This window comes from Chiloscyllium plagiosum, chromosome 19 (assembly GCF_004010195.1).
Source record: "Chiloscyllium plagiosum isolate BGI_BamShark_2017 chromosome 19, ASM401019v2, whole genome shotgun sequence".
In the NCBI taxonomy this organism is placed as follows: Eukaryota; Metazoa; Chordata; class Chondrichthyes; order Orectolobiformes; family Hemiscylliidae; genus Chiloscyllium; species Chiloscyllium plagiosum.
Genome location: NC_057728.1, coordinates 52523924 through 52546706, shown reverse-complemented (window position 1 = coordinate 52546706; position 22783 = coordinate 52523924). Strand labels below are relative to the sequence as shown.

The window sequence follows — 22783 nt, the reverse complement described above, 5'->3', positions numbered from 1 at the left end:
TGGGAGGTGGTGTAGTCCAGGTAGCTGTGGGAGTCGGTCGGTTTGTAGTAGATGTCCGTGTTGATTCGGTCACCTGAGATAGAAATAGAAAGGTCGAGGGAGGGGAGGGAGGAATCTGAGACTGTCTAGGTGAATTTGAGGTCGGGGTGGAAGGTGTTGGTGAAGTGGATGAACTGTTCAACCTCCTCGTGGGAGCACGAGGCGGCGCCGATACAGTCATCGATGTAGCGGAGGAAAAGGTGGGGGTTGGGGCCAGTGTAGTTGCGGAAGATGGACTGTTCCACATATCCTACGAAGCGGCAGGCATAGCTGGGGCCCATGCGGGTGCCCATGGCTACTCCTTTGGTTTGGAGGAAGTGGGAGGATTGGAAAGAGAAGTTGTTCAGAGTGTGGACCAGTTCAGTCAGTCGAAGGAGGGTGTCAGTGGAAGGGTACTGGTTGGTACGGTGGGAAAGGAAGAAGCGGAGGGCTTTGAGTCATTCGTAATGGGGGATGGAGGTGTACAGGGACTGGATATCCGTGGTGAAGATAAGGCGTTGGGGACCGGGGAAGCAAAAATCATGGAGGTGGAGGAGGGTGTGGGTGGTGTCTCGAACATAGGTGGGGAGTTCTTGGACTAAGGGGGACAGGACCCCACCCCGACTCTGGCCTATCACCCTCACCTTATCACCCTCACCTTAACCTCCTTCCACCTATCGCATTTCCAACACCCTTCCCCCAAGTGTCTCCTCCCTACCTTTTATCTTAGCCTGCTTGGCACACTTTCCTCATTCCTGAAGAAGAGCTCATGCCCGAAACGTTGATTGTCCTACTCCTTGGATGCTGCCTGACCTGCTGCGCTTTTCCAGCAACACATTTTCAGCTCTGATCTCCAGCATCTGCAGTCCTCACTTTCTCCTGGCACCACAGAGGCAACACATCATCCTGCAGTTTTGCTTGTGGCCACAGAAGCGCCCATCTGTGCCCGTGTAACATCTTCCAGGTCTGACAAATAATTACGGACTTAAAACATTAACTCTGCTTTGTCACTATGGATGCAGCTTGGCCTGACCTGCTGAATGTTTCCAGCCTTTTCAGTTCATGAAAATGAAAATATTGTCATTTGTTTCATGCTTTGGGCATTGTCACGGGGTTTGTTGATGAAGTTTCCTTTGAAACTGGCTTTTTGTTAAAGCCCTTACAGGGGCCAGTGCTTTAGCTAATTAACCTGTTGGTTTGGGTTTCAACCTAATTATGATGAGACTCTGCCACAACCAACCTGCTCAGACATTATGACACACCTCTGGAGGTGAACTTGAACCCAGGCCTTCTGGCCTACAGGTACACATGCTACCACTGTGTCACAAGAGCCCATAAACTGATAACAATGATTGTTCACTTTTGAACTGGAGACCTTTCACACGTTTGGGGAAGCAATAACCATTACAATATGCAAACACAGTTATCATGCTATTATATAACGAGCTAGCTTAAGGGAATTGGCTGTGAAGGCAAGACAATAAAACCCCAAAAAACTGTAGATGCCACAAATCAGCAACAAAAACAGAGACTGCTGGAAAAGCGCAGCAAGTCTGACAGCATCCGTGGAGAGAAATCAGAGTTAACATTTTGGGTCAAGGGACCTTCCCTCAGAACCTGTTCAGAGGAAGGTCACTCAACCCGAAATATTAACAGTGAAGGCAAGATATTTTGGCAGTTTAAATTTGCAAAGACTTCACTTGGTTGCTATGATACTCATGTCTCCTTCTGCCATTTCCTCCACAGCAAACACCAATTATAACACCAATCTTCTCCCATGGCTGAAACAGCACTTCTACACTGAAGTCACAGGAAACAAAGACAAGGCTGTGGGCATTGTTTTCTTGAGCAATATAAAAAGTAAGTATAGAAGGGATGAGTCAAAAGACATGCCCCGTGTTACTTCAAAGACTCTCAGAAGTTCTATATGAAATGTGGCAGCATTTACATTAATGACTTGGGAGCATTTACAACCAATCGCTCAAAATGCTGACAACTTGCCCATCAAGTGGCTTCACGGTCAGTCACTGAGTCTTAAGAATGAGGCAGAGCAGCAGCAGCAAATAAAGGGAAGGAAATCCTCAACTGTGGATCCCACTACTGCATGAGAAATTCTGCCTATTGAGTTCAAAGTCCTCCTGCTTGACAATCAGCATGCTGAGTCATACGAAGGCTCCCGGTAAAAAAAACTCAACCCCGGGTAGGAGTCATTCTCAAAACAAGGGGCAGTTGACAAACCCACATAAATCCCGGAGAAAAGCAGAAACTGGCCCAAGGACACAATTCTCTGAAATTCAAAGTTTATTTGCATTCAAGCAAAGACAAAAAAGTAATCCATTTCGGAGACAGGTTATACACTTGTTAATGTCAGTTAAACATAGATCAAGACATTAGAGTAATCAGAATAGAGTGGTTTCACTTAAAAAATGTGTTTCTGGTTAGTGATTCAGTCCATCAAAAAGTCAGTCAAGTCTTTATGAACTAACATGGCAAAACTGAGAACTCAGGAAAAATTTGCAGTGTAAACTCATCAGCAGAAATTTGAACCTTACATAATTAGATGCAATTCCTGTAACTACAGCATTACATAGGAAAGATGCAAAATCTGGGTCGTCTGTATAATGACAAATGAAACATGAAAATGGAGCAAAAGGTTTGACCCAATGTTGACTTCAAGATAAATGAACACAATATACTTAATTTTTCAAAAAAAAAAATGATGCATGATTTGAACAAAGACTAAAATGTTTATACAAAAACCCAACATGGAAAAAAAACATATTTTCTGTTAAAAATGTGTTGCTTCTAAGTAACATTCGTGTCAGGAGTGGTTTAACAGTATGCCAGTAAAGATATTTTTATTGCCACAGTAATCAAAGTTTGTGCACAGAAAATGAAAACTGAGCTTACCTAAGCACTACCCAACACGTGAAGGCAGCAAACAAAACACTCAGTTATATGTTACATAAATAAGAGGCTGTGGAAGTGTGCTACAGGTTGTATAACAACTTCAGAATTCAAAAGTTCAAACAGTTCCTTTCATACTCAAGGGAACAGTTTTGAGTCCTCAGGAAATGCTTTCCTTTTAAACAAAAGATACTCAGGTTTCACAAAATGGAGGTGTAAAACTTGCTATCTCTATTCTACAAGCACACCCCTTAAGTAACAAACCACCACAGAACAACATATCCTTAACTGTATCCAGTCGTGTGGCCACCGGCTGTGACTCATGCATTCAGCTTACTGGCCACAGCAACAGAGGAATCACTTTCATCAATGATTCTGGGTGGGAAACCAATGCAAGCCTTTGAAAACTTGCTCTCTTTTTCAGCTTTTGTTCCTCCTCCCTTCTGATGGCACATGTGGACGCAGTTCGTACCTAGCTCTTTGAGCATTGTCAGAGCTTTGTTCTGGCTGCAACATGCTGTGGTTGCAAGGGGGAGCAGGGGGCGGAAGGAGAAGTTTTTTAAGCCAAGCCCCATCAGCTCATTGCATTGATCCATTTGTGCTTCCCAACAGGGCCACCAAACAGCAGCCAAAATGGTGAAAGTTGGCAAATTTTTACTTACTTCCTCAACCCAGTGGTATCAAAGCAGATTGGGGACTCTCAGATGAAATTTGTTAATACATTTGGATTCAATTTGAACATTCTAATTTGTAATCCCACATGTTGCTATTCACTTAAGCATTGAACCAATAGGGGAAGACATGGAAATCATTTGAGCTACTGGGCAATCAAGTAACTTGGGTTGGCTCAAGATCCTCCCAAACCTTCAAACTGTGGTCTGGTCCCAAAATGCAAGGACTTTAACCGAATCTGCACTGTGAAAGGCTATTTGTTTGAGCTTGTTATAGTGAGAGGAGGTAGGAGCCTTTCAGTTTATTAAATTAGTGTTTAAATTTGCATTCAGACAAATCATTTGCTTTGTTGGTATTAATTATGATTCCTATTTAAGTTACTTTGCATAAAATAAATGCTTCCTGCATGGCAGGAAACTGTAAACCATTGTTGCCACAATAATATAATCAAGTTAAAAGGACGATGATCACATACGTCCTTAGTGTTCACAACTTCCATTCTATTCGACATTCAAAATGCGTTCAATCTCTTCCAGCCGCTTTAAGGCAGCGGCTCGCTTCTTTTCAATTTCTTTGATTTCTTTGTTGGACTTTTTTTTTGTCCGTTTGTTCAGACTGTTTTGAGATTGTTTTGAATTGCTGGAAAACTCTGTGTCACCTTCAGAAGCGTCCCCTATTTTGGAAACTTTTCTCTGCTCGCTGCTGTGCCCCTTCCGGCTCTCAGTAGAGGCTTCACCGCCCACTCGCTTTGCTGGGCTGATGGCTGGTGCTGACTGTTCCAACGAGCCTCCACTGCCCTGAGCTGCTATCTTGTTGCGTACAATGCTCAGGTGTCGGTGGATGTACTCCTCATCAGGTGCTAAAGCCAAGGTCTCAGACAGACAAGCTTCAGCCCTCATAAGGTCCTTCTCTTCAAAGTACACCACGCACAGGTTGTGCTTCCCCTGAACGTTGGAGGGATCGATTTCCAAAATCCTTTCAAAGCATTTTTTGGCTCCTTTAATATCCTTTTTCTTGTTCATGAGAATGTCCCCCTTCAGGATAAGGCCTTTAATGTGATCAGGGTGATGATGTAGTAAGTCCTCCAGAACTGGAAGAGCCTGCATCTCCATCCCAGTTTGAGAATATAGCAGTGCCAGGTTAAATAGTGCGCTGCGGAAACCTGGTTGCACCTGAATGGATTTCTTCATCCAGGATTCAGCTTCAACATTCTCCTTGTTGTCCATGGCAAGCATACCCAGATTGAAGTAGCCATTTGCATCCTCAGGTTCCATTTCCACATAACTCAAAAACCGCTTCTTTGCTTCAGGTCTCAGGCTTGCTTCACCTGTTAAATCACAGGGAAATGTTAATTCATTTAGTATCTTAAAATTCATTGTCTTCACTTCAATCACCTTGTTAGCAAAGTAAATTTCTGGAAGCAGTACCTGACTGCAACCATGACAAATAACTCCTCTTCCTTTCTTGAACCCTACTTTCTTGAACATACACCTACAGACCCATACTCTCACGCAGACCATCTCTCTCGTACGCTCACACATACACACACGCACCCTCTCATAGACTTATACCCCTTTACACTCTCATACTCTCTCTCAGACAGTCAAGTATGTGTGGCGGGGGGGGGGGGGGGGGGGGGGGGGGGGTTATGGGTTTTACTTGCAGAATTACATTTTATTTTGCTCAAAAACTGCACGAATCCATGTAAGATTCTGTAAATCAATTTTTTAGATTCAAAATAGTCTGAACATTGTGGCACAGACAGCCTCACACAGGGCACCTCACACCTTAAACGCATTATCTGGCCAACATGACACCAATTGCTAAAGTTCACTTGAGAATGTAACTTTAAAACAGTTCTGGGATTTACATATGAAAGAACTGAAACCAACATGCCCATTCTAAAAGATGAGAGACTTAACAAACAATCCAGGTCTTTTTCAACATACAATTTCAGTTACAATTTCACACTGTAAATTTTTGCTATAAATTCTGTGTCTTATGTTCTTATAGTCCACAACAGTCTGATGAAGGAGCAGCACTCCGAAAGCTAGTGCTTCCAAATAAACCTGTTGGACTATAACCTGGTGTTGCGTGATTTTTAACTTTCTTGAACCCAAGTTACATTGATGTTTTATGGATGCAAGATTGCAGTCTATGCCAATCAATTGATTTAGCAACTTTTCAAAAGTGAGCTTGGACGATTTCCATTAACTAAAGGTTAAAAAAGAAATCAGGCAAGGAATGTAGATGGAATTAGATCCCAAATCAGCCACAATTTCATCAAATGCTGGAATAATTAAACTAATGGCTGTGATCTCCAGAGATCATACTTCCATGGATTGGGAGAAAGATAAACAGAGTGCTAAGCAAATTTACTCCAAGACAAAATGTGGTACAGAACCCATTAGAAGCTGAAAGGTTATATTTTACTGAATGCTTCTTTTTGACTTAATGTAAAACAAATTGCACAATTATTACTTGAGAATCCTTCAATGTGGGTTAGCCTATAAGAATTTATACTACAGCATGCTTCTCACAACTAATTACCTCCCCCCACCTTTAAAATGCTGTTTCTCATTTCCAAAGGACATCAATGAGGTTGTCAGGTAACCGTTTCCAGGACCTCAACTGCAATACAATGATCCACAGCCTAGCTGCGAACAAACTGACTGCAGCACATAGCCAACTGGACAGTTTAGAAATGCAGTCAGTGTTGTAATACCAGAAACACAACAGCATGTATGCACATCAGGGGCTCACAAAAATACTACCAAAACCTGCCAGGCCTCATTTTTTCAAAAAAAGATGTTTTTGGGATAAGAATTTGTCCCAGTATATTGGTGACAACATCTTTGCTCTTTTTCGAAATTGTGTCTTGGCACCTTTTATGCCCAACTGAGCAAATTGACAGGGTGTAAGATGGCAGTGCAGGCCTTCCTCAAAGACTGCAATGGAAGTGTCAGTTTAGATTATATACTCAGGAGATGCCGAGAGATGAACTTAAACCATGACCACCTTATACAGGGCACCTAGTCTTCAATTAACCCAACAAAAATGTTTATTCTTAGAAAATTAGATTGGATTAGATCCCCTACAGTGTGGAAACAGGCCCTTCGGCCCAACAAGTCCACACCGACCCTCCGAAGAGTAAACCACCCAGCTCCACTTCCCTCTGACTAATGCACCTAACACTATGGACAATTCAACATGGCAAATTCATGTGACCTACACATCTTTTGGACTGTGGGAGGAAACTCACACAGACATGGGGAGAATGTGCAAACTCCACACAGACAGTCGCCCAAGGCTGGAGTCGAACCTGGGTCTTCGCGCTGCAAGGCAGCAGTGCTTACCAATCCACATCAACTGACTTCAGTAAGGCATTCGACAAGGTTCTCCATGGGAAACTTGCTTAGCAAGGTTAGATCTTATGGAATACAGGAAGAACTAGCCATCTGGATACAAAACTGGGTCAAAAGTGGGACGGAGTGGTGGTGCAAGGTTATTTTTCAGACTGGAGGTCTGTGACCAGTTGAGTGCCACAAGGATCAGTGCTGAGTCCACTACTTTTCGTCATTTAAGTAAATGATTTGGATGTGAGCATAAGAGGTATAGTTAGTAAGTTTGCAGACGACACCAAAATTGGGGTTGTGAAGGTCACCTCAGCTTACTACAGGATCTTGATCAGATGGGCACCTACGCTGAGAAGTGGCAGATGGAGATTAATTTAGATAAACGTGAGGTGCTGCATTTTGGGAAAGCAATTCTTAACAGGACTTATGCACTTAATGGTAAGATTCTAGGGAGTGTTGTTGAACAAAGAAACCTTGGAGTGCAGATTCATAACTCCTTGAAAGTAGAGTTGCAGGAGATAGGATAGTGAAGGCAGCATTTGGTATGCTTTCCTTTATTGGTCAGAGTATTGAGTACAGGAGTTGGGAGGTCATGTTGCGGCTGTACAGGACCTTGGTTAGGACACTGTTAGAATATTGAAAGCAATTCTGGTCTCCTTCCTATTGGAAAGTTGTTGTGAAACTTGAAAAGGTTCAGAAAAGATTTACAAGGATGTTACCAGGGTTGAAGGATGAATGCTCTAGGGAGAGACTGAATAGGCTGCGGCTGTTTTCCCTGGAGCATTGGAGGCTGAGGAGTGACCTCATAGAGGTTTATAAAGTCATGAGGGGCATGCATAGGATAAATAAACAAAGTCTCTTCCCTGGGGTGGAGGAGACCAAAACTAGACCGCATAGGTTTAGAGTGAGAGGGGAAAAATGTAAAAGAGACCTAAGGGGCAACGCTTTCATGCAGAGGGTGGTGCATGTGAGCTGCCAAAAGAAGTGATGGAGGCTAGTAGGATTGCAACATTCAAAAGGCATTTAGATGAGTATATGAATAGCTAGGGTTTGGAGGGATATGGGCCGGGAGCACCAGGTGGGATTAGATTGGGTTGGGATATCTGGTCAGTATGGACAAGTTGGACCAAAGGGTTTGTTTCCGTGCTGTATATCGTTATGACTCTACAAGTCCTTCCTAATGCAACCAATAACTAGAGTAGATTAGTTATTCGTAATGTCAAAATGGTCCTGTATATGTGCAGACAGGGCTTGTGATATTAGCTGGTGATATAACAGACTGCAGTAAGATGGAGCGTACATGGCTGGCATCAGGCAGGGAAGGTCAGACCTAGGGCACCTGATTGTGATGGTAAATGCAGCCTATGTGGGAAGAGATACAGAGGAATCTCGATTATCCGGCAAGATCGCAAGGTCCTGATGCTCGGCTAAACTATGTTATCCGACATTCGATTATCCAACCGAAATACTGCCCGACCATGTCCTTCAGATAAATCAAGGTTCCTCTGTATTCAGCAACAGCCAAAGCAAGTGGCCACGTTCTTCTAATTCACAGGACACAGCGGTCATTGGCAATCCCAGCATTGTTACCCATCTCTAACTAATCTGAAAAAGATGGTGGTCACAACTGAACAACATTTTAGGCTATTTCAAAGGGCAATTAGAGAGGTATATCATGATTAAGGAAGAAAAGCTTACATTTATATGATGCCATTGACCACATTTGGATACCTTAAAGCACTCTGCAGCCAATGCTGTACTTTTCCGATGCAGTCCTTGTTGCAATGTAAGAAAACAAGGCAGCCAATGTGCACACAACTAGCTGCCAAAGAGATAACCTACTGTGAAGATGTCCTTTCAGAAATAAATAATGGCTAGGACAGTAGCGAGTTTTGATAAGATTTGTAGCTCAGGTTGAGGTTCTGGATGTAGGTTAGCTCACCGAGCTAGAAGGTTCATTTCCAGATGTTTCATCACCCTACTAGGTAATATCTTTAGTGGGCCTCAGACGAAGCACTGCTGATAATCCCTGCTTTCTATGTTTGGGTTTCTTTGGGTCGGTGAAATCAATTGCTGTGGTGATGACATTTCCTGTGGTGAAGTCACTTCCTGTTCTTTTTCTCAGGGGGTGTTAGATGGAGGTCTAACTCTATCAACAAACATCAAGTTAGACCCCATCTACCACACCCTGAAAAGGAGAACAGGAAGTGACATCACCAAAGAAACTCAAACATATAAATAGAAAGCAGGAATATCAGCAGTGCTTCGCTTGAGGCCCACTGAAGATGCTACCTAGTTGGGTGACGAAACATCTAGAAATGAACCTTCCAGCTCAGCGAGCAAACCTACATCCAGGGCTAGGACATTAGGAAGACTACCCATCTGCTTTGACATAGCCTCATGGCACTTTTCACATTTACCAATGCATGCAAATAGGCCCTCCATTTAACACCTATACCTACAACATTGCAGCCCTTTACTTGTATTGTACTGGGCATGTCAGCTTTGACTTTTGTAGAGGGGGAATGGAAGTCAGAGCTCTGACTCAGAGCTGGCACGTCATCCAACTGGGCCAGAGTTGATAGACACAGACCAGCCTAGGGGATATTTGAGTAATCACCACATACTGTCGTCAAAACGATTCAATACAGATCGGAGGATCAAGATTAAATCAATCTCTACATTTAAAACTTCTAAATACATTCCAAAGCATTAATCACTTTTTATCTTGTGTACCTTAAATGTTTTGCAAAGATTGCGATTTTTGAGAAGCTTTGTAGCTCATGTTGTGGTTCAGGTTGTAAGTTTGCTCGCTGAGCTGGTAGGTTTGTTCTCAGACGTTTTGTCACCAGTGAGCCTCCGGGGAAGCACTGGTGTTCTGTCCCACTTTCTATTTAGGTGTCTTGGTTTGTTAAGGCTGGTGATATAATTTCTGGTTCTTTTTCTGAGGGGTTGGTAAATGGAGTCCAAATCGGCGTGTTTATTGATGGAGTTCCGGTTTGAATGCCAGCCTCTAGGAATTGCTGTGTGTCTCTGTTTAGTCTGTTCTAGGATGGATGTGTTGCCCCAGGCAAAGTGGTGTTCTTCTTTATCTGTGTGTAAGGATGCTAGTAATAGCTGGCTAAACAGAGACATGCACGAAAATTCCTAAAGGCCTGGCATTTAAAACGGAACTCCATCAATAAACATATCGATTTGGCCCCCACTTACCAATCTCTCAGAAAAAGAACCAGAAATGAAATCACCCACCTTAACAGACCAAGACACAAGTAGAAAGCTGGTCAGAACACCAGCACTTCACTGAGACTCACTGATGTTACCTAGCATGGTGACAAAACATCTGAGAACAAATTTATCAGCTTAATGAGCAAACTTACATCCTGTTTTTCAAAGTGCATATGAAGAACCTTCAATTAGAATTAAAAGGGTGAGAAAGCTTAGTGTTGACAATAAATTTTCCAATTTTCAAATGTATGAAATAATCAATTTTGAACTTTCAAATGAGAGTTTTTGCAATGAGTGCTCAGCACATTGGATTCAGCTTCATTATTCTACTCCAGTGGGATTTTCAATCCTCGAGAGATGGCAGCCACGGACGAAGTTAACAGCACAGAAGAAATGACCTTCCTACCCATTGATAAAAAGACATTTACCTCAAGCACTTGTATCTTACCCAATAGCTCCTCACAAAACAGGTCCTTTGATAACATTTGAAATCGGCTTTAAACTTGTAACACCAGTTCAATGCTCAGTACATCACCGATTTAAGCAAAGATTGGTTTTAAGGATAACTTGCCCATTTACCTGATTCTTGCATAAGCAGACCAGAGTTAAATAGTGCCAGCTTGTGGTTAGAACTGATTTCTAGAGCTTGGTTGAAATGTTTCAAGGCTTCAGTTGGATCTTTGAGCTCAATGTAAACAATCGCCAAATTATACCAGAGGTCAGCATTGGTCTTATCCAACTCCAAGGCTCTTATGTAGGCATCCCTGGCCTCCAGAGGCCTGTCCATCTTCAGAAGTAACTCACCCCTGAAAATCAAACAAAGCATTTACTGCAAGGTATGTGCAAATATTGTAGTTCTGATCATGGCAGGAGGCATTAAATAAATCCCACTGTTCTGAGTGATGAATTGAAGAGAAAGAACAACTTGAATTTTTATAGCACCATCCACAATCTCAAAAACTCCAAAACTGTTTAAAGCCACTGGTTTTAACACAGTCACTGCTATAATATAGGTTAGGCAGGAGCCAAATTTGGCGAGACAATGTCCAAGCGATTGTGATCCACAGACTCAGGTAATATTCTGGGTATAAGGATTCAAATCCAACCAAGACAGATAGTGAAATTTCAATTCAATGAAAAATCTGGAACTGAAAACCTAATGGTGACCATGAAATCATGCCAATCTAGTTCACTAATGTCCCTCAGAAAAGCAAAATAACATTGTTACCTGCTCTGGCTCACATGTGATTTCAGACCCACAGCAATGTGCCTGCTTCTCAATGGCCCTCTGAAGTGGCTTCACAAGCCACTCAGCATTTACCAACAGTTAAAAAGTCTCGCAAAAGAAATTAAACCAGAGAAATCACTGGCATCAACTAAGGCATGGGAGCAACAACAGTAAACACAAGCTTGTCAACCATATAAAGTTCTCTTTACTTATGGGGATTTGTACCACAATTGCCAAAGCAGTTCAGCCATAGCCTGGCACAGTCACACATTATGTCCTAAACAACACCATCACATTTTCTGCACCATTAGCAGGACCAATCCAGCAGAGGTAGCATCATAGTGGTATACTATCAGGAGAGAGTTGCACTGGGAGCCCTCAACATTGACTCTTGACTGAATGGAATCTCATAGTATCAGACACGGGCAAGGAAGTGTCCTGTTGATTATCAAGTACCTTTCCACCCCACTACCCTCACCTGATAAATCTGTACTCCTTCATGTTGCAGAGCATTTGAGGAAACACTGAAGGTGGCAAGGGAGCAGAATGCACTCTAGGTAGGGGACATCAATGTTTACACAAGACTGGGTCAGCAACAGCACTGCTGACTGAGCTGGTCAGATCCTAAAGGTGACGAGGGAACACACTTTAGGGAGAAACAAACTTGCCTTATCCTCAAATCTGCCACGTCTGATCATGAATGTTCATGGACAAGAACGCCACAAACATTCCCACCTCAATGACAGGGAAGCCTGGCACATCAGTGCAAAAGATATGGCTGAAGAATTTGTAACAATCTTCAGCTACAATTGCTGAGTGGATGATCCATCTTTGTCACCTCCAGTGGGCCCCAGCTATTTCAATTCACTCCAAGTGATATCAAGAAGCAGCTGGATGCACTGGATGCAGCAATAGCTATTGGGACTGACAACATTCTAGCAATAGCATTCGAGACTCATGCTTTTCCAGACCACCCACAACGCAGGCATCTGTCCAATAATGTGGAAAGTGCGCCAGTTATATTCTATATACAAAAAAGCAAGACAAATCCAACCTGGACAATTACAGTAGGCTGATCACGACATTGAAATCTGGCTCTGGAAGTCATGGCCAAGCATGGACCCCTCGGATGTTGGTGCAGTCACAATGAAAATTAGAGGGAATGCTGTGCACAAGAGCAAGTCAGAAACTCTGAATCCTGTAGCAAGTAACTCACCTAATTCCTCAAAGCCTGTCAAAAGTATAATGGAATACTCCCCACTTGCCTGGATGGTCGCGACTCCAACAGCACAAGAAACTCAACACCATCCAAGCCAAAACAGCTGCTTGACTGGCACCCTGTCCACAAACATTCACCCCCCCCCCCCCATCATCAATACCCAATGCCATCTGCAAGATGCACAATTCACCAAGGCTGCTCTGACATCACTTTCCAAATCCATGACCACCAGCATTTAGAAGGACAATGGCAGCAGACAGATGGGAGCACCACCGTGTAATTTTGTCTCCAACCTACTCACTACCATGATTTGGATACATATTGCCTTTCCTTCAGGGTCACTGGGTCAAGCCGTGGAACTCTCTCCTTAACTGCATTGTGGGTCACCTTGCAGCAAATGGACTGCAGTTCAACGTGGAAATTCACCATTACCTTCATGAGGGAAACCAGGGATGGGCAGCAAACGTTGGCCATCAGTGCTGCCACTAACTCATGAACACCAATGAAAAATCATGTACAGCAAGATCCCACAAATAGTCAGACACTAACTCGTACTTCTGCAAGTATCTGTACAAGGGACCAGTACAATCTCTACTACCACAATCTGCAGCAGGTTAATGGATATCAGCAGGTAACGTAAATCTTATAGTATTTAGAACAAATAGTATATACAAATTCATTTTTGGATTCAGATAACTAACCTGCATTTTTTTTTTAAAAACCTAGAAACACGATAAAGATGCTGTCAACAAAATAGCAAATGAAAATCAGCAGTACAAATGAAGATTTATATCATCAACTGACAGCACACTGTTCAAACATAACCAGCTTTAGGGTTCAAAAACATTTTAAAAGTCTCCGACATTACTTTCCACAGTGACAATGATTTGCATCAAAAGAAAACTACTCAGAACTATAAACATCCACAGTGATGCAGTAAATAGAAAAGATCTCGTTATTTCGTAAATCTTGCACTGCAATAGTCATTTAAGCATTTAATACAGGACTTTTTCTCAAATTAGTTTTCCTGAATAAAAAGTTTCTGCAACCTATCATGACAATAACTGCATAAATACGTGTCCTTGTGAATGAAGGCCAACATGCAAATGCAACAAGCCATAAGGTTAACAGAATGTTAGCTTCCATTGCAAGAAGATCTGAGAACAGGAGCAATGAAGGCTTGCTTCAACTACTCAGAAGCTTGATTAGACTACACCTGGAGCAGTGTGCGCAGTTTTGGCCTCCTTACTTCAGAAAAGATATCATTGTCACAGATAAGGTTCACCAGCATTGTTCCTCAGTTGGTGCAACCTGTCCTTTGACAAGAGACTGGGCAAACTGGGCTTGCATTCTCTAGAATTTTGAAGTATGAGAAATGATCTCATTGAATCCTACAAAATATCGAAAGCGATAGATAGAGTAGTTGCAGGTATGACATTTCCTCTGGTTGGCTTATCTCAAACCACAGGCAGCAATTTAAAAATAAGATGGGATGCCTTTTAGGACAAGGAGAAATTTCTTTACTCAGTAGATTGTGAATCTTTGGAATTCCCTAACCCAGAGGGGTGTGAAAGCTCTGTCGTCGGGAATATTAAAGGGTAAGTTGCTAGATTCATGATTATCAATTTGCATAAACAGTTAAGGGAATGGTCCAGGCAAAAAGATATTGAAGTGTTCAGTCAGCCACGATACTATAAAATGATGGTGCAGGTACAATGAGCCACTGGCCTACTCATGTTCCTAAGCTCTCAACATAAGTTTCTAACAAACTTCAGCAGTGTTTTGCTTGCAGCATACATGGAGCACATTGAACTTAACCTCCAATTAATCACAGTGGAGATCATTTAAAGAAGTTTCTATTATATGGACAAATATGTCAACAGAAATGATTGAACTAGTACCTCAGAAAGCAATCCCATATCCTACTATGGCAGTTATGAAAATCTGAATTCAGTTGTTAAACAAACCTAGGAGTAATAAGCTTATTTATTAAAAGTGATTATGAGGTTGCCAGATTGCACAAAAACACATCTGGTTCACTAATTTATTTTAGGGAAGCAAGTGTCATTACCCTGTCTTGCCCACAGTGACTTCAAATCCACACCAATGTGACTGACATTTCAGTTTACTCTTAAAATGACTGAGCAAGCCACTCTGCCCTATCAACCTGCTTTAAGGGGCTCAAGAGGACTTCTCACCATTGGTATCTTCTCAAGCCGTGAACAAACAACATCCTTATCAACAAAGCAGAAAACAAAGGCTTTGCTATAGTGACCTAAAAGAGGTTTCCAGGACGATGAGAGATTTTGAGTAGACAAATCATTCCCCTGGTAAGTGGGTCATTAATCAGAGATCGTCGATTTAAAACCAGAAGCAAAAGATGAAGAGAGGCAATGGGAAGACCTTTTCACATAGAGCTGTTAGAATCCGGTTCACTGAGTAGGTGGTGAAATAGGGGCGGCACAGTGGCTCAGTGGTTAGCACTGCTGCCTCACAGGGTCCCAGGTTCGATTCCAGTCTCAGGCGACTGCCTGTGTGGAGCTTGCACATTCTCCCAGTGTCTGCGTGGGTTTCCTCCGGGTGCTCCGGTTTCCTCCCACAGTCCAAAGATGTGCAGGTCAGGTGAATTGGCCACGCTTAATTGCCCATAGTGTTAGGTGCATTAGTCAGAGGGAAATGGATCTGGGTGGGTTATTCTTCGGAGGGTTAGTGTGAACTTGTTGGGCCAAAAGGCCTGTATCCACATTGTAGGGAATCTAATCTAATAAAAGATAAATATCTTCTTTAAAAGGGAATTACACAGATTCTTAAGGACAACTGGGTTAGAGACAAAAAGCAGGAAAGTTAGATTCAGCAAAATTAAGCACAGCTGCCTTTTCAAAGAGCCAGCACAGACATAGTGGATTACTTGGCCTCCTTCTGCACAGCACGTTTTGAGGATTCTATACCTGTTGATGTATGCCTGCTTAAAATCAGGTCTCATACTGATTGCTTGGCGGTACAGTTGGTCAGCCTCCTCCAAACGAGATTCATTCCCTCGAATCAAATTTGCGAGATTGATGTAAACATTTAGATGATTGGGTGCAACTCGTGCTGCGTACTTCTTTCCTGGTATAACCTTTCTCGAAAAAGAAAACATGCAAAAATTCAAAATGGGTGCATCTCAGTTCTCTAATAGGTTTTTCAAATTGTATTTTATACAAATATTGGCGTAGGCAACATAACAAAAAAGTTAGTTCATTCCAATGCACAGCAATAACTTGTTCTTGAACAGCATTAACACACTGGTTTCCTCTTTAAAGCTGTCTGCCTACATATGCACAGACTTTTTGTTTTAAAAAATGGGGGCAGGTGGCGGCGACAGAGAGGGGGCATAGCTTCTCACAGACTACGGGAGTGGGACACTAATACATAGGAAGCCAGTGTCTACCAACACCCACAATCACTTGCAAATGCACTGTCACAAATCCAGAAACACAAGCGCAATGACTTTGAGAGCAGCTAATCCTAATCCGTGCATATGCAGTCAGCTCTATATGATCACGTAGAATTGCAATTTCATTATATATACAAATTGTGCATGCAACTGAAGAAACAGGAGTTTAGAGAGGAATGACGGGAAAGAGAGGGAGGGAGGGAGGGTGATGAGGGGCAAAGGGAGGGTGGTGATGGGGACGGTCAGAGGGGGGGAAAAAAATAGGGAATCTGTTTCCTTCTCATCCTTACAGCTTCCCCCCTACCCCTGACAGATCGCACCCCTCTCAGATATCACAGGCCAGATCTCATACAACGATGGCAAGCCACAAGCTTCATTCCTCACTTTTTTGAGTTTATTATTGATAGCAATTGTTTGATCACTGCAGTTTTTCATATTAGCAATGAAGACAAACCCTTGTTTAAATGAACATGGCAGCTCCACTAAACATGGACGAGTGAGTTTTGTAACAATGCTTACAGCATGTGTGGTAGCAATAAATAGGATTGTAAAGGTCAAATTTTTCACAGTAGCGTAGACATTTAACATAAAGGCAAACATCATGACCAAGTAAGTTAAAAATCATACAACACCAGGTTATAGTCCAAAAGGTTCAATTGGAAGCACTAGCTTTCGGAGTGCTGCTCCTTCAACAGGTGGTTGTGGAGTATAAGATTGCAGTTTACAGTGTGATGTACTGTAAACCTGGAACACACTGTAAACCTTTGCTATAAATTCTGTGTCTTACAATCTTATACTCCACAACCACCTGATGAAGGAGCAGCACTCCGAAAGCTAGTGCTTCCAATTAAACCTGTTGGACTATAACCTGGTGTTGTGTGATTTTTAACTTTGTCCACCCCCGTCCAACACTGACTCTTCCAAATCACAAGTAAGTTTACATAGCTTCTTTATTCTTCTAAGTTTAAATGGACTAACAGAAATCACTAAGAGGAAAGTAGTTTTAAATTAATAGGCAAGTGACTTTGACAAGTGTCAATCTATTAATCAGGGAGGAGTGGAAAGGAAAACTACATAAATCATCATCAGTTCGTGGAGGGATACAAGATATACTGCGACTGAGCAGTTGAACAAATGCGCTGCTCAAAGAGCGCCAATATGCTTTTGTGAAAAACGAGTTTTGGCTCTCAAATGTAGTTATACTGAGTACATCACAAATAAAATGGATAAAGTAGTGTTGGTGAATGTTATCTTCACGAGCATCAATAAGGCATTCAGTATGTTTCCAGATAAGACTAACAAAAATGACGGAAACAAAAATAAAAGACTGGAATCAGCAGTACCTTTTTGACTTGGATTGGAAGTTGGGAAATACAGTACTAGGATCTTTAATATTAGGAAATATTACCCATCTTGATTGATGGGTTCTGAGAAGTGCTGACTTGAATGAAATATTAGTGAACTGAATATTCAAGTTTTCCACTCATTACATTGAAGGGTAAAAAGGAGTATATGTAAGGGCAGGCAGTTGCAAAAGGAGAGTCAGATTGAGAGTGTGGGTAAACTATGGCAAGTGGAGTGCAACATGGATGAGAGAATAAAGTCATTCAACTTCAACACAAAACATTCTTGAGTATTTATAAAAACAGCGGAACTGTACAGCAGTAGAGAGAGCTGTCAAGCAGTCCAAATCTGATAACATAAAACAGGGTGGAAATGTATGTCGTGAGAAAGATTTAAGAATATTTTAAGCTGCTTTATTAGATAGCCTCAGTAAATGGGCAAAACATGGCAGATGGAATATAATGGGCACAGTGGTTAGCACTGCTGCCTCACAGCGCTAGAGACCCGGGTTCAATTCCCGCCTCAGGCGACTGACTGTGTGGAGTTTGCACGTTCTCCCGGTGTCTGCGTGGGTTTCCTCCGGGTGCTCCGGTTTCCTCCCACAGTCCTAAAGATGTGCAGGTCAGGTGAATTGGCCATGCTAAATTGCCCCTAGTGTTAGGTAAGGGGTAAATGTAGGGGTATAGGTGGGTTGCGCTTCGGTGGGGCGGTGTGGACTTGTTGGGCCCAAGGGCCTGTTTCCACACTGTAAGTAATCTAATCTAATCTATAATGTGAATAAGTGCTAAGTTATTCACATTAGCTGAAAATAAATAATATTTTTTAAATGGGGAGACATTTAGAAATGTTGGTGTCCAAAGGAACTGGTTCATGAGTCATTGTGTGGGAGGTGGTGGCATAATGGTAATTTTACTGGGTAAATAATCCAAAACCTGAGGTTCTGAGTTCAAATCTCATTATGGCAGATAGTACAATTTGAATTCAATAAAATCTGGAATTTAAAAAAAAGCCAGCCTGATGCATCTTTTGCTTTATTTCAAAGGATGGGGAGAAAGTTATGCTTCAGCAATGAAATAGTTTTGGTCAGACACCATCACATGCATTGCTCTCGTTTTCGACAACACATTGTATGAAGAAAACATTGACATTGAAAGAGGTATATGCGATTTCAACTAGAAAAATCAGAGCCTGGAGGATGAAGTTAAAATGAGAAGACTAATTCAAAAGTAATGCGGTTCTGAAGGTCCTGACTGACCTATTTTGATCCTAATGTTCTAATAAATTGAATAATTGTATAATTACTACTTGTCAATTCTAAGAAAATTAAAAGCAGTAAATTGCTTCTCACACTTACATATTGGGTCATGCACTGACAACAGCCTGAAGATCTCAGCCCAGAGATAATTGGGCCTTTTAGATACAAGAGTTAAGATTAGGTTAGATTAGATTACTTACAGTGTGGAAACAGGCCCTTCGGCCCAACAAGTCCACACCGACCCGCCGAAGCGAAACCCACCCATACCCCTACATTTACCCCTTACCTAACACTACGGGCAATTTAGTATGGCCAATTCACCTGACCCTGCACATCTTTGGACTGTGGGAGGACCCCGGAGCACCCGGAGGAAACCCACACAGACACGGGGAGAACGTGCAAACTCCACACAGTCAGTCGCCTGAGGCGGGAATTGAACCCGGGTTTCTGGCACTGTGAGGCAGCAGTGCTAACCACTGTGCCGCCCATGTTAAGTTAAGTATTAAGTTAAGTATTACACTTCATTATAAATACAGAGTGCCAAAACATTCAACATGTTAGGCAGCATCTGTGAAGAAAAAGAAATCATATTCTTCTAATATGACTCTTCCTCAGAACTGTCCATTAAGTGACACTCCTAGCATAAACTGTTGCGTCAGAAGATTTGAGCCGTTGTGAAAGCTCAGCATACCTGCGGCATTAGTGATTTTGCCAGCATGTAGGCATCTTCTGCTTCTTTGGTTTTGTTCAGGTTTTTGTACGTTCTTCCAACATTCATGTGGGCCCCGATATCATCTTTGTGGTAAGAACAAGAAACAATAAAACACACCACAAAGTGTTACTAATCGACATTCTACTGGCTTTACACATATCTGATCTAAAATGCATCAACAGGACGCATGCAGGTTTCTCAGTACATGCTTCCCAAAACAGCTTGATGTTTCAACAATTCAGAATACTGAAGCAATATTGCAATTTTAATGCCACTCATTTCAGGGCTAGTGAAATTATGAATGATGGCCTGAAAGTCCAGTTCACAAAGCAACAGTTCAGGAAACAAACAACAAACTGGGCTCAGATATAGTAATGTGCAAGGAAGGCACACCCTTGGCTCATATGGTTATTTACAGTGACTTTGGAAAAGTCTCAGTTTTTTTATTAATACAGCATGGTAAAGAAAAAAATCTCTCAGTTGCCAACACATAAATTTTGCTCTTGTTGTCGAGTTGGTTTTCTTCTTCAAACTTTGCCTTGACTTAAGAATTGGATTAGAATTTTGCAACGCATGTGCAATAGCAAAACACAAAATATTCCAATCATGCATACACATGCATGCAATATGCGCGTAATGGACTGTGTGTTCAATCAGCACAGCCAATGTCAATTTAAACTGTACACAATCTAAACTCTCATTTCCCATCTGATGTGAACAATTACCAGAAGGGATACACCCATCTCTAACTGCTCAACTATTTTATAACTTAATGGAGGTTGTGTTACCTGGTTGAACCCTAGTGGCTTGAATGAAGAACTTCAAAGCTTTCCCATAATTATGTTCATTTTCCAAAGCATGTCCCACGTTGTTCCAAAGTTTGGCATTGTTTTTATTGACCTTTAATTTTGAAAAAATGTGTAATTACAGTTTGGGAGCAAAACTTCTGAAGGTTGCCAAATTCCTGTAAACCCACTTTAAAAGATGGGCACCAAACTATTTATATACTTATTGACTCCTTTTTGCCCAAATTTCCCACAGACACAAGGTCCAAATACTGAAGTTAAGATACACAAATGAGAGCCACGGTAAACATTTGTAACTGAACACAGAACTTTGAAGGCTGCATCACCCTTTTGTATTAAAACTGAATTTAAAAATGCAGTGCAAAAAGAGGTTAGTTGTTGCATTGCGTCTTTGGTAACTTTTTGATGAAACTATGCAATTAGTCATGCTACCTTGCTCTTGCCCCATAACCCCTTGCCGATTTCTAGCCTTTGAGTATTCAGCCAATTCTTTTTTGAACGTTACAAACAAATCTTTCAGCATCCTGTAAATCCATTCTAGATTAGAACAAGTTGCTTTCTTATAAAAAGGTTCTTCATGCTGCCTCCGGCTCTTGTGTGAATTGCAAGCTGTACCCTCTGTCAGCTCTTTTGCCACTGGAAACAGCTTTTCTATCAGAGCTATTCATGATTATGAACACCTCGATCAACTCCCCATTCTAACATTTGCTGCTCTGAATAGAACGCCTCTACTTCACATATCTCCCCATCATGGGAATGCCTTGTCCCTCACACATTCCAGCAAACGTCTCACGGAATCTTGACGAGGCTTTGACATCCTCCTAAAAGCACAGAGCCAAAACTGAACTCTACTCCAGTTGAGAATTCATCACTGTCTTATGAAGATTTGGCAAAACATCTTTGCTCTTGTTTCTGATATTTTTATTAAGGAAATGGTTCCATCTGTTCTTTTTTTGACAGCCTTCTCTATTTGTCCTACCACTATTTGCGTGCACAGAATAACAAGACTAAAATAGATTGCTTCCCAGTGATTTTTTAAAAATATAGAAAACAGCTACATTTTTGTTTACATTTCATTCCATTCTGTCATATCAGTTGCAGTGTGATTAAAAATATGTTCCCTGAAAGGAGAGTCCTACAAAGCTCAAATAAAGAACATTTCAAAAGCTTTGGAAAAGATATAAGCCAATTGATAAATATATTCTAAGGAAGGGTTTGATTTCTCTTCACAGATGCTGCTGGACCTGCTGAACTTTCCCAAACTTCTGGTTTTGTGAAAAATATATTCAACTTACTGGATATTAATCTAATTTCCATCCCCTTATCATACCTTCAGACCAGACATGAATAGGGTGTATTCAGATTCCCAATCCCAATTGCGATAAATTGTTTTGCTAGTGTGGGCAACAAGCAGAATTGTCAAACCAATCCAGGACAACTTCTTTAGATTCCTGAAGAAAAGTACAGTAAGAAAAACAAGTCAATGAATTGACAAAATAATACAAAATAAACAGCATTAAGTGCTGTTGGTTCAGCGGAATAGAGGTTTCAATTGAATCAGTTATGATAGCAAAAATAAAGTGAATACCGACCCCAATCTGCCTTTACCAACATGGAGTCAACCAGGCTTCTTCTTGGCGAAATATTAAAACAAAGCCCAACCCCTTTCCAACTGGATGGAAAAGATGTCAAAATATAGCAGAGTTCACCTTGATAATGTGCTCTGTGTGCATCTCTTATCCACCACAATCTTTGATCATTGTCTCATTGATATTTATTGCAACTTGAGAAACACAACTTGACTACCATGCTTTCGATGACAGCATTGCAAAACCCTCTCACTGACTGTAAAGGGCTCCGGGGCATTTTAACAGCATGAAAGGAAGTACGTACATGTGACTTCTGCCATTTTATTGCTTGTTCCAAGAGTCGTGTGTGCAATTCTGTGTCTAGTATCCAAAGGTTAGGAATTCCCAAAGTCATGGCATAGTCAAAGACTCAAAATCATTTCAGGACTTGCTGAAACACGATGCACTTCAATTCCATAACTTTGCGTGATGACTCAGTGGTTAGCACAACTGCCTCACAGCGCCAGGGACTCAGGCTCGATTCCAGCCTCAGACGACTGCCTGTGTGGAGTTTACATATTGTCCCCGTATCTGTGTGGGTTTCCTCTGGGTGCTCCAGCTCCCTCTCTGTCCAAACATGTGCAGATTAGGTGAAGTGGCCATGCTAAATTGTCCATAGCGTTCAAGGATGTGTAGGCTAGGTGCATTAGTCAGGAGAAATGTAGAGTAATAGGGTAGGGGAAGGGGTCTGGGTGGGATACTATTCAGAGGGTTGGTGTGGACTTGTTGGGCCAAACGGCTGTTTCCACACTGTAGGGATTCTAATCTATTCTATTCTTTATTGACCAGAAACTCCAGTTTCTGAAGAATGAAGAAAGCCTCACGCTAATAAAACATATGTTAAAGTCATTATGAATTGAGAAGTCAAATTTATACAGTATGTCTTGAAAATCACTGCGTGATGCAGCAAACAATAATGACACAAGTGGTCTGCTAATTTAGGATAGGTGGTTTTGGATTAAGGGCAGAGATTAAAG

The 22783-nt window shown here is 41.7% G+C and overlaps 1 protein-coding gene across 2 annotated transcripts in view; it reads right to left on the bottom strand.

Moving 5' to 3' along the window:
• Positions 1-2301: 2301 nt before the first annotated feature.
• The window catches only part of tmtc3 (transmembrane O-mannosyltransferase targeting cadherins 3), a 63135-nt gene continuing 42653 nt past the window's right edge, over positions 2302-22783 (bottom strand). For both annotated transcript variants that reach the window (XM_043709892.1, XM_043709893.1), the window contains exons 9-14: positions 21509-21629; positions 20161-20272; positions 19352-19455; positions 15574-15743; positions 10758-10984; positions 2302-4924 (exon numbers count right to left, since the gene is read on the bottom strand). In XM_043709892.1, coding sequence (XP_043565827.1) covers positions 4098-4924; positions 10758-10984; positions 15574-15743; positions 19352-19455; positions 20161-20272; positions 21509-21629 — 1561 coding nt within the window. In that variant the 3' untranslated portion in view covers positions 2302-4097. The remainder of the gene's footprint in view (positions 4925-10757; positions 10985-15573; positions 15744-19351; positions 19456-20160; positions 20273-21508; positions 21630-22783) is intronic.